Source organism: Anoplopoma fimbria, chromosome 2 (assembly GCF_027596085.1).
Source record: "Anoplopoma fimbria isolate UVic2021 breed Golden Eagle Sablefish chromosome 2, Afim_UVic_2022, whole genome shotgun sequence".
Lineage (NCBI taxonomy): Eukaryota > Metazoa > Chordata > Actinopteri > Perciformes > Anoplopomatidae > Anoplopoma > Anoplopoma fimbria.
The window spans coordinates 24404217-24416353 of NC_072450.1; the positions used below are offsets into that span (position 1 = coordinate 24404217).

The 12137-nt window shown below is 37.8% G+C and overlaps 2 protein-coding genes across 2 annotated transcripts; one reads left to right on the forward strand and one right to left on the reverse strand.

Moving 5' to 3' along the window:
• Positions 1 to 1921: 1921 nt before the first annotated feature.
• On the forward strand, positions 1922 to 6207 carry ap1s2 (adaptor related protein complex 1 subunit sigma 2). The gene is made up of 5 exons (XM_054613153.1): positions 1922 to 2111; positions 2715 to 2893; positions 4359 to 4467; positions 4587 to 4724; positions 5557 to 6207. Exons 2-5 carry the CDS (start codon positions 2715 to 2717, stop codon positions 5602 to 5604), a joined length of 474 nt encoding a protein of 157 aa, XP_054469128.1. The 5' UTR covers positions 1922 to 2111; the 3' UTR covers positions 5605 to 6207.
• Positions 6208 to 6300: 93 nt separating this feature from the next.
• zrsr2 (zinc finger (CCCH type), RNA-binding motif and serine/arginine rich 2) lies at positions 6301 to 12027 on the reverse strand. The gene is made up of 11 exons (XM_054613142.1): positions 11753 to 12027; positions 11541 to 11620; positions 11371 to 11458; positions 11162 to 11270; positions 10713 to 10799; positions 10247 to 10285; positions 9801 to 9931; positions 9444 to 9657; positions 9017 to 9072; positions 8812 to 8921; positions 6301 to 8711 (listed from the first exon to the last, which is right to left on the reverse strand). Exons 1-11 carry the CDS (start codon positions 11791 to 11793, stop codon positions 7753 to 7755), a joined length of 1914 nt encoding a protein of 637 aa, XP_054469117.1. The 5' UTR covers positions 11794 to 12027; the 3' UTR covers positions 6301 to 7752.
• Positions 12028 to 12137: the final 110 nt, after the last annotated feature.

The following is a 12137-nucleotide window of genomic DNA, read 5'->3' on the forward strand; positions in this document are numbered from 1 at the left end:
TATACACATGTTATATACATACTTGTTTATTGTTTTATATACATGTTATATACATACTTGTTTATTGTTTTATACATGTTATATACATACTTGTTTATTGTTTTATACATGTTATATACATACTTGTTTATTGTTTTATACATACTTGTTTATGTTATATACATACTTGTTTATTGTTTTATACACATGTTATATACATACTTGTACTTGTTTATTGTTTTATACACATGTTATATACATACTTGTTTATTGTTTTATACACATGTTATATACATACTTGTTTATTGTTTTATACACATGTTTTATATACATACTTGTTTATTGTTTTATACACATGTTATATACATACTTGTTTATTGTTTTATACACGTTATATACATACTTGTTTATTGTTTTATATACATGTTATATACATACTTGTTTATTGTTTTGTATACATGTTATATACATACTTGTATATTGTTTTATAAACATGTTATATACATACTTGTTTATTGTTTTATACACATGTTATATACATACTTGTTTATTGTTTTATATACATTTTATACATACTTGTTTATTGTTTTATATACATTATATACATACTTGTTTATTGTTTTATATACATGTTATATACATACTTGTTTATTGTTTTATACACATGTTATATACATACTTGTTTATTGTTTTATACACATGTTATATACATACTTGTTTATTGTTTTACTTGTTTATTGTTTTATACACATGTTATATACATACTTGTTTATTGTTTTATACACATGTTATATACATACTTGTTTATTGTTTTATATACATGTTATATACATACTTGTTTATTGTTTTATACACATGTTATATACATACTTGTTTATTGTTTTATACACATGTTATATACATACTTGTTTATTGTTTTATATACATGTTATATACATACTTGTTTATTGTTTTATACACATGTTATATACATACTTGTTTATTGTTTTATATACATGTTATATATATATTTGTTTGTTTGTTTGACCTTGTTTTACCACTTTACAATTTGTAATTTGTAATTGCTCTTCTCTCTCACTTGATTCACGCACTATTTTACTGTTTTGAAATGTGCTATATAAATACATACAGCACCAGTCAAAAGTTTGGACACACCTTCTCATTCAATGTTTTTTCTTTATTTTTATTTTTTTCTACATTGTAGATTAATATTGAAGACATCCAAACTATGAAGGATCACATATGGAATTATGTGGTAAACAAACAAATGCTCAACAAACCAGAATATGTTTTATATTTTAGATGCTTCAAAGTAGTTGAATGAGAAGGTGTGTCCAAACTTTTGACTGATACTGTATACGTATACTAAGGATAAGAGCAATAAGTGGGGAAATAAATACATAAATAAATAAATAAATAAATAAATAAATAAATAAATACATAAATAAATAAATAAATACATGTACATAAGTATTTTCAGATGTTAAAAAAGTATCCATAATACATTTTGAAGGAGTAGCTTGCTGTGGTTGAGCTAATTCAACCTATTTGATATCATGTTGGGTGATTTTAATATAGGAAAATATACATTTTCAATAAAGGAATATATCTATATATTTGTTTTACAGCAATGCATCAAATCTTATGATTATAATTGTTTTTTAAATCATAAAAAATCTTAACATGCAAACTATCTAGCTGTTCAATAAATCCAGAGTAGTATAAAGTTGCATTTAATTCAGATTCACACAACATTTTAAACAGAAGTGAAAATGACTGGTAGACTTTCCGCCACAGGAAGCCAGAGCTGTGTGCACAGAATGACGTAACGGATAACGGGATCTCTAAGCCAATCAGATCCCAGCGCTGTGTGCACGGAATGACGTAACGGATAACGGGATCTCTAAGCCAATCAGATTCCAGCGCTGTGGCTTTCTCGACCAATCACAGCGCTGCTGACTTCATCGTTGCCTCACCAGCGACCACCATCCGCTAGCTGCGTTAGCATCAGTCTGGATGAGGAGCTACGCTGCGGAGACACCGACACATCTGTTTACTGAACTCCCTCCGGTTATGTTTAAATCTGGACTTCACTGAACTTAACAGTCGTCCAACGAAAGACCCCGCGGAAGGTAAAAGAGCCGTGTGCACGTCTCGTGTCTGCTGGAGCTAGCTGATGACTTGAGTGATGTTTTAGTGTGTGGCCATTGAGCAATGGGAGGAGAGCTAACATAAGCTAAGGGAAGTTTGTGCAATAGCATCCTGGACGTACAATAGAGCAAATTGAAAATGCATTAGATGCTGATGACTAGGTAACATTTAGTTTAGTTCAGTTTAGTTTAGTTTAGTTTATTTGCACAATTGAAAAATATACTAAACATAACATTGATCAATGATATTACAGTGCAGGAAGAGGCAGAAAGCCCACTGGGCTTATTTGAAGCCTCCATCTATATAATATTTTTTTTAAATTACAATACTATAACGAATACAAAAAGAAAATACATATGATATGTATATATTTTACAACATATGATTTATACTAACAATACATTATAAACAACAAGAAAACAAAGAATAAAAATGCATCACCTGACATCCTCTAATGCTTGTGTCTCCTACTCATTTATTCTTCTGTGCAGGATTCACTTTCTTCTCCTTCCTTCTCTGCAAACATTGTAAGTGCATCTCATCTCAACCGTGGATAACTGTGAATTGAACTTCCTCCCTTTCAGATGCAGTTCATGCTGTTGTTCAGCCGGCAGGGAAAGCTGCGGTTACAGAAATGGTACGTGCCTCTGTCTGACAAGGAGAGGAAGAAGATCTCCAGAGACCTGGTCCAGACCATACTGGCCAGGAAGCCCAAGATGTGCAGCTTCTTGGAGTGGAGGGACCTCAAGATTGTGTACAAGAGGTAAGTGAGTTAGAGAAGTTTAAATTCTGGCTGCATGTGCACTAAACACAAAGAGATCATCTGAAGTCATCTGAATGATCAATCCTGAAAGCCGACCAGGTGCTTATCGTGAGATACTGCAGCTACCTTTAACATTTTGGCCGTTAAAGTTCATTCCTGATTATGGAAATAGTAGTTTGAGATAATTATTTTAACTCCAGGTCCACTGACTACCATTTTCCATCTGCATCTAATGGTCTTCATCGGCAGATGGAATTTGCTCAGTTCTCCTGGAGATGGTTTAGTTTTTTATAATATTAAAGTGACTTAAGTATAGATAAGATAAGATAAGATAATCCTTTATTAGTCCTGCAGCGGGGAAATTTGCAAAGATCTTCAGTAACATGATAACATGTGGTGGTATATGGGGGAGGTGCTGCACAGATGGGATTTCTCTGTTGATTGATGAAGACTGTGAGATATGGTTGAAATCCCTGGAGAAAAGAAATCTATCAAGTGGGCCTTAAGGTCCTTACTTGTTTTTTGTTAAACCTTTAATCTAAAATGTCTTGTGCCAGGCATGCCAGGGGATGATCTTAGCAATAGGATGGGTTGCAACATCACTTTTGCTCTTGCAGTGGCTTGTTCGTACAGTTTATAAAAAACAATGTTTCTGTGATTATGTTGTCAAGCACTGAGATTTCTGGCATTTATATCTCACCTTCTGGTGTGTGATGGAAGCCAGAAACACCCCCTCTCTAACAACAACTGCCAAATAATGGAGGACTGATTCAAACACAGAAGGGGTGTTATGGGACTTGTCCTGGACATATTACTGCTGAGTCATGAAAATACAAAACACACATCGTCATGTGTTCAATATAAGAAACAAAAAACTCATAAACAACGAAACAGCCAGGAGACATTGACACGGAGGTGTGTTCTTGCCTTGTGATGATATACACGGAGACTGTTTATTTGGTACATATAAAAACATTTCTTTTAATCAAATGCAGTACAATAAATCCTTTCTGAGTAAAGGTAACAAGGATCGGTTTTTGCTGTTCTCATTTATTTTTATTCTATTTGATAGAATGGTTAAAGTGTCAGACTTGGAAAACTGATGGTTTTGTTGGTTTATTCATGTAAAGACACACAATGATATAGTCATAAAGCCTTTCGGATGCACTTCTTATTCAGGAAGAAAATATAATAGAATTTTGGAATTCATGGAAAATTAAACATATGGAAAAGCGTTTTTTTGTTTTATATGACTTTCTGTGATACAGAACAGCACTAAGTAGTTGAATACAGAAATATTCTCCCTTTTAAAGACCATACATACATGCATACATGCATACATACATACATCAATTTGAGTCTGAACAGTGATCACAGCTAAATTACCACTAACTAAATTGAACACACTAATATCTGTACACATCACCGCCTTGTTAATCTTTTATCTCCTTACTTCCTGTTGTAGATACGCCAGCCTGTATTTCTGCTGTGCAGTCGAGGATCAGGATAATGAGCTGATCACCCTGGAGATCATCCACAGATACGTGGAGCTGCTGGACAAATATTTCGGCAGTGTGAGTCTCTCAAACATCACGTCAGATGCTGATTTTATAGCACTGCAAGCATCCACGCTTTTAAGTCAGGTGAGGATCTCCTCTGATCTGCTGCTTTTTGTGCTGCTGTGGCCTCACAGGTGTGCGAGTTGGACATTATCTTTAACTTTGAGAAGGCCTACTTCATCCTGGATGAGTTCCTGCTGGGCGGAGAGGCACAGGAGACGTCCAAGAAGAACGTGCTGAAGGCCATCGAGCAGGCCGACCTGCTGCAGGAGGTACGCACCCTTCTTTATTAGCAGATAGTTGAAGCCACTAGACGGACCAACTATAGTGTCAGGCGGACAGTGATTGACCTGCTGCGTTTGGTCCGTAAATTGTCTGACAATTGAGGAAAAATACCCATAACAAGTTATCACAGCCCAAGCTGATGTATTAAAAGTACTTGTTTTGGTCATCCAACACTCCAAACCCCAAATAAATATTCACTTTACTGTCATTTAAGACAAAGGAAATCAGAAAATCTTAACTACTGAGAGGCTGGAACTTGCAATTTTATGACATTTTTTAGCTTGAAAAATTATTGAAACAACTCATCCTCATGTCAATCAATCGCTGTAATCGTTACAGCCCTAACTTGGTGTAAATTAAGAAATAATTTATCTCAGCGATCCTAATGTTGAACACAGAAGGGTAGATCAAAGATGTTGGTGTATTGCTTTTTTTCACCTTGCAGCCCTCTACTCCTGACGTCACCCGTTTATTCTGAGGCTGCATCGCTTGATTAATACCTCTCTCTCCCTTGAGTCGATGCGCTAAAACAAGTGCAGTCCTGCATGTGTTTGCATTTCTGTCTAGCTGAGGTCATTTGCGGTCAACAGAATGAACCATTTATTTTTAGCAAAGCATGCAGTACTGTTTCTAAAACACCACGGCTGACTGTGCAGGCCTGTTGAAGGTTTAACTCACTAGAAAAGGACTCCGGGTCTTGTCACGCATTTAGTAACTTTCAATTATGACCCGTGTACTATGAATAATAATTTGTAGGGGCACTTGCGCTGCAAAATGTACGACAGCAAAGAACATTTCTTTCTTTCCTATCGTCTGCAGGAGGCCGAGGCACCACGGAGCGTTTTAGAAGAAATTGGGCTGACATAAATCCTGATGCTGCTGCCTGGCAGCTCCTTCTCCACAGCTGCAGATCTGGCAACCCTCCACCTCTCTTTCCCGTCTTTTCTCCTGTGTCAGTGTTGTATGTATATAATCACCACCTATGTACTGTATTACTCTGTTCTGTACTATCCAGTAATGTCCTTTTCAATGTGGTGCCAACTGTGGTTTGAATGTGCCTCCTATGAACAAGCTCCCTCGCTGTATTCTGCAGTACTATTAGCATAACTTCACACCCCAAACTTCCTAAAACTCCACACAGTACAATGTAGCGAAGACATGAAAACTGCAGCATCATATTAAGATCATCTATCATCACATGTTTGGCTTAAAAGGGATTTTTAAGGTGCTGTTGAAGACGCAGATGGAGATTCTCGGTGTGAATAACCTTCGTATTTGAGTCTAAGAGCTAAGCATCCGAATTCATGAAAAATAAATATACAGCGAGGGTCATTTAATAGAATTCCAAACTGATACTTGGTCCTCTGCAGAAAAACACAGGATTTTACCTTGTTTCTCAAGAGCAAAATTCTAATGCATTATTTGATTTAATATAAATCCAGCAAAAAAAAAAAAACCCTCCGTAGTTAACAGTATAACTGATAAACCTTTTAAGTTTGGTTAATTTACAATTTGAGAAAGAAGTGATTTAATTTTTGACTGTTTTTCATTTTTTTCTTATGCTGTGGATGAAACATTTTCTTATCCTGACAATTAGAAAGGTCTTTGTGGGACTCTATTAATACCTTCAGAACAGCAACAAGTATTACTAAATGACCTTTTCTTTTTCTATTGTTCAAAAGGTCATTGTATATTTATTCTTGGACTGATGCGATGCTCAGTCGTGACTCAGATGTAACGGTAATACATAAGATACATACAGCTGGTGCTGTTGTGGGAATCACTGACATGTTTACAATCATTACTATCACACAGGTCAATTCAGCCCACCACTTAAGTGAAATTAAACAACTACCCATGATCAATATCAGCGTATATGTTACGTAGGTTTGTGCAAAATCTTTGTTTGGTAATTCCCCTCCAGAAATCAACCTTTTTATATTTCCTTTTCAATAACTAAAATCTTTACCTTTTGTTGTCAGGTTTGTTGAAATCGTCACGGTGTTTTTTGTTTTTTTTTTGTCAATTGACTTATATTCCTGAAAAAAAACATTTAATATTTGAGATCGTTATGGCCTCTGGAGATAAATCTTAGGTTAGTTTCTCTTAAATCAGGAATAGATAGTGATCCAAATAAAATAAACTCTATTTTATGTATTATGATACTTTAGCGTAAAGACTAACACATGACCAAAGAACACTGTGTTTGACCGTCTCAATGGTGTCTATGGAAAGCTAACATGGCAGAAAAGGGATTTAGACCAGACGGCTGTTTGACAAAACGTGTGTGGAGATTATTCGGCCACAATATACCAGTATTATGTGATTATTCCTATCCGTTCGAGGACAGGTCTCTCTCCAGTTTCTTAATGGAGTCGGAACAAACTAAGATCAACTGCACATATCAGGATACGTCATTAATATTCATCACTTACGGCTTGTTCACTTGTCAGTAGGATGCAGGAAAACAAGCCCAACAGAAGATGAATAGATGCTCATCCAAACTTTTTATCTGCATTCTTAAAACCACAAAGTGTTTTTGTTGAACATTCATAAGTAATTATGTAACAAGTTCATCTTTGATTTGTGCAAAAAAAGATCACTTTTTGTATTCAACACTGCCAACACATTTGCCAACATTTTTTTTCCTATATTTGAAAATGGTTAACAATAAATGTATCCAAAAAAAAAAAGAAACCCCATCTGTTGATCTTTTGTTTTTATATAGTTGTGACTCAGCAACAATAACCATGTAGTGCCGCAGCTCCAGTGATCAAGTGTCCAATTATTAAAGCAACGTTTACCATTTTCCAAAAGCTAAATATTCACATATGTACACACTGTTGACAGGTTATTTCTTACTGCATCAAGTCTCAAAACATCTTATTTATGCCTCCTTCTCATTTGCACACGTAAAAGGAGAAAAGCCAGAACAAATTCACAACTTTTGAAATGTGGGAGCCACTAAGACCTTCTCGTGTCACCCTTTCCAGCAGGCTCTTTAGGTATTTCTGTTTAAGGCTGTTCACTTTCCCCCTCGGGACTAAACTTCTCACTGTCAACACACGGATTCTCGTCCGAGTCATTGTTTTTCTGAATGAGCTCCGTTTCATTTATCTCCTGAGCGGGACTCGTTGCAGTGAGATTAGCCGACGTCTCTTGCTCCGACTCTTTCTCCTTTTCTGACTCTCCAGATGAGGCCGTCCCTTCAGGAGAATGGCTCTTCTTCTTATGCTTCTTCTTGCTCTTCTTTTTGCTCTTTTTGGATTGTTTGTGGCGCCGGCGTGTGTTGGTATCCTCATTTAGGGGTTTCTCATTTTTATCTGGTTTCTTGGGTCTCCTTTCTTTCTTCCTTTCTCTGCTTGTGCTTCTTGACCTGTCTCTGGTGTCTGTATCTTTGTCTCTGGTGTCTGTATCTTTGTCTCTGGTGTCTGTATCTTTGTCTCTACTGTCCCTCTCTTCACTTCTATTTCTATGCTTGTGGTCCCTGTCTTTATCTTTACTTCTGTTTCTCAACCTGTCTTGCTCCATCTCTCTACTTCTACTCCTCGACCTGTCTCTACTTCTATTCCTCGACCTGTCTCTACTCCTGCTCAGATACCAATCTTTTGTCCTGTCACTGTGTCTCGATGACCGCTGGTCCTCCCTGTGCTGGTGGGAGGCCCTTCTCTCTCTGCTCCTCTCTCTGCTCCTGCTCCTCCGCCTGTCGCTGTCCCGTCTGCTGTGTGATCTCTCGGATCTCGGCGGGCTTCTGCTGCACTGACGCTGCCTCCACGATCGGTCCACGTATCGCTCCGAATGCCACTCCGAATGCCGCTCCGAATGCCACCCCTCTCTGCGACTCCCCCTGACGCTGCGGTCTGGTGACATGTGCAGGTCCCTGTCGGCCTCCCAGAATTCATTGCCAGGGTTTCGGAATACATGCAGGAAGTTGCAATGTTTCCCTTTGGGACACTTCTTTCTGTCAAACAATCCTGGGAAAGACACGAACAAGAAAGTAAATACATTAAACTGAATCTTGTATCTTCCGCAGTGAGTGAAAATGCCACTCAGGAATCAGTAAGAATAACTCACCACATATAGCATTCTTCCACCGTGTAACAGGACACATCTCACAATGAAGCTGCCGGCCTGCGTAGTACCTCCCATTGAACTTGATAATGGCCTCTTTACACTGCTCCTCCCTGGACAGACAAGAGGACAAAGAATGAAGGATTTTCAAACACCGTACAGTTTATTCATTTGGAAAAGGTCGTGGAGCGGTTGTGCGAAAACTTACGTGTCAAACTGAATGTAAACATTTCCTCTGAGATGTGGTTCATAATTGCAGCTGACCTAAAAGAAGAAAGACGCCAGTGAAACCAAATCTGTATTTTTAGTGGAAATAATGTGATCATGCAATTCTCTCAGACATCAAAAAGAGATCTATTGACACAGAATTCATACTATTTCATACTTTTTTACCATGATTTTACTTTAATTTCCAGGTAAAAGAAAAACACATATTACTTTATGACTTCATTGAACCGATAAAGCATCTAAAATGAGTGGTGGACCAGATTTCTTCTCTAACCTGACCTTGTTAAGAAATCTCTAAAGTCTTATTTAAGTATATTAGGGACACAAGATGAATTACTTCATAAAGACGACTGTAATTCGTGTAAGTGCATGTTAACACACTGACTGACCTTCTTCCTCCATCTTACCTTGAATTGCACCACCATGCCGACACTCTTCAACTCCGGCAGGACGTCTTGGTAGAACTCGAGGAAATACTCCTGCAGCTCCTCCTCGCTGTGCTCCAAACAAGCATCGACGTCGTAATCGTCGCGTCGCGACTGCTCCATGCCAAATGTCGTAAACATGCCACGGATCATAAGAGTTGGGCTGGCTGTGGGATAAACGTGCTTCCGGGAACATCTGGACTCAAAAAGACAGAGAAGGGGAGAATAGACAGAAATATGACTTCTTGAATGCAACTGTGCATCCATTCAATCACCACTCAAATAATAATATTGTGAATTTAACGTAGCAGGCTACATCAAAAGAGAAGGAAATAGTACCTGTCTCCGAATCGACATGCCCCGGTCTTCAGGAAGAACGGACAGTTGGCTACGTCGCGCTCTGTTCCAAAGTTCTCGCAGTTCTTCTTCACAGGAGCCTCAGGATTCATCCACGGTTGTCCATTCTCCAGCTGGAGGTGAGAACATCAACAAAATGTATATTCTGTATAGTTGACCTTTACCTAAACTAGAATGAGATGGTGTGCAAAGTATACATTTATCGTGCCTTTAAAAAACCTTATTAAACATGATAACCGATATCTTGGCTTTAAAACACATAACTAGGCATTTTTGATTAATATTGTGACGATATGACAATATATACACTTCCTGCGGTTCTCTATGTGTAAAGTTCAACTAAACATTAAATATATTGCTAATAAATACATTAAAACTCAAACTTTTAACTAGTAGCACAAACAATAGGATTTCATGTGTGTTTATACCTGATTTTCAGCTTCATCCAACATTTTCTGAACGGCCTCCTACAAATGGTGTAAAGACACGGCTGGTGAAAATGTGTAGAGGTCAACATACTGCAGCAGATCTGTCACTGTGTGTTAAGATCACACTCAGAGGGACTGGCAGATCAACATTTCTGGATTTCTTGAAAAGCAATTTCATTCACTGTTTTTACACAAAGTAAAAGATACATCCTTGTGAGAGCTGAAGTTGCTGTTAGGGTTTTTCTCTTTGTGTGTATCTTAGTTGAGGAGTTGGACGGTTGCTTGTGCCACTCAGTCAAGGAAATTTTTAAAAAGAACCATGTACAAAGCAAAAACACATTTTACAAAAGAAACATGATTACTATGTGATTATCTGAAATCTTTCCTTTGGGATGTTAATATAAACACCCATTAAGTAGAAGAGGATATCTTTCTTTTGTTTCTATCCTCCTGGGGCCCGTTTCACCTCTCTGTCTCGCTTGTCCTGCTGCTTCTGCTCTTTTTCTTCTTGTTCTTTCTTCTGCTGGGCCTCCCATTCCTCCTTTATCATCCGCTGGACACACAAAAAGACATAACGCCAGTGAATATTAACATTTCATTTAGAATAAGAGGTCAAATAGGCTTAGGTTTGCTGATAAATTATTCTCAAATTATTCACATTATTATTTGTAAATTGATGCAGTCAGCTACTGCTAATACTATAGAATATATGCAGAGTGATGCTTCAAGTCTTCAGTTAAAGCCAAGCCAGGACGCAGCGTCCTGACCAGATGCCACATTAGCGATTAACTGCTGAAACAGCTAACCCATACAGTGCACATCTTAAAACCAGCTATATTCACAACATGTAAATGTGTTTTTAAAAATTGTCAGGTTGTACATGTTCCCTAATGACGAATACAAACACTAGATTACCTCTTCCTCCTCTTTTCTTTTCCTTGCAGCCTCCTCCCTCTCAGCCCTCTGCCTGAACTCCTCCTGGGCAAGCCTCTCTCTTTCCAACCACTCTTCATGCATCCGCAGTCTGAGAAAAGAAATAAAATCATAACATGAAGATAAACAAATCCTGTCTGGCACTGAACGTGCAGCTGCAGGGCAGTACAGTGACGTCAGTGTTGACCTACCTTTCCTCCCCTGCAACATCTCCATCCTCATCATCCTCATCGTGTATTTCTTCTTCCTCAGGTACATGGCCTGCTCCAATCTGTAATCCTGTGACAGAGCAGATGTTGGGGTTTATCTGGCAAACCACTGTAGACATTAAAACAAAACAACAGAGTAGCTAACTACATACCACATCCTCTAACTTGGGCGAGAGCTTGACGTTTTCGTTTCCTTCTCTCTTTCCTCAGAGCAGCCCTGCGTTGCTTTTGACTGAAGACAAGAGGACATTTTAATCAACAATCAGATCAGAGGACTAGAAAACAAACCACCATATACTGCTTTATAATGTCCTGCTGGTCCACCAGTCAAACATTCACAGGTCATTTGAAGAGGGACACCTACCTGCACACATGAGCAGAGACCAGAGGTGTCGGTGCTGCCATCACAGCCGGAGGAAGCTAATGGTGGCTAGCTAGTTAGCATGTTCAGCTAGCGCTATTCAGAGTTATTTATTTCCATCCGCGTTTAATTTAAATAAAGCATTAGTCTGAATATAAGCTGGCTGCACGGGTTATTTGCAAAGTGGATTCGGTTTACCAGAGAAGTGAAACGACTGAATCATTTGTTTGTGTTGTAAACTTAAGCTAGTTAGCTACATGCGGAGTTGTTTTGCCAGTAAGTGGAGGCGGAAGAGATAGTGTGAACACAAAGTACTTCCGGTTTTAAAAAAAACTTTAAAAATACATTTAACGAGATTTTTTATATATATTATCAAATGCCCTTAAAT

What these genes read in the sequence shown, in the direction of transcription:
- ap1s2 (XM_054613153.1), top strand. Translation starts at nt 2,715, where the DNA reads ATGCAGTTCATGCTGTTGTTCAGCCGGCAGGGAAAGCTGCGGTTACAG. An exon ending in TGGACAAATATTTCGGCAGT is followed by an intron (nt 4,468 to 4,586) that starts GTGAGTCTCTCA and finishes GTGGCCTCACAG; the next exon opens with GTGTGCGAGTTGGACATTAT. An exon ending in AGGCCGACCTGCTGCAGGAG is followed by an intron (nt 4,725 to 5,556) that starts GTACGCACCCTT and finishes TATCGTCTGCAG; the next exon opens with GAGGCCGAGGCACCACGGAG.
- zrsr2 (XM_054613142.1), bottom strand. Translation starts at nt 11,793, where the DNA reads ATGGCAGCACCGACACCTCTGGTCTCTGCTCATGTGTGCAG. An exon ending in GTCTCTGCTCATGTGTGCAG is followed by an intron (nt 11,621 to 11,752) that starts GTAGGTGTCCCT and finishes TCTTGTCTTCAG; the next exon opens with TCAAAAGCAACGCAGGGCTG. An exon ending in TGGATGAAGCTGAAAATCAG is followed by an intron (nt 9,932 to 10,246) that starts GTATAAACACAC and finishes TCTCACCTCCAG; the next exon opens with CTGGAGAATGGACAACCGTG.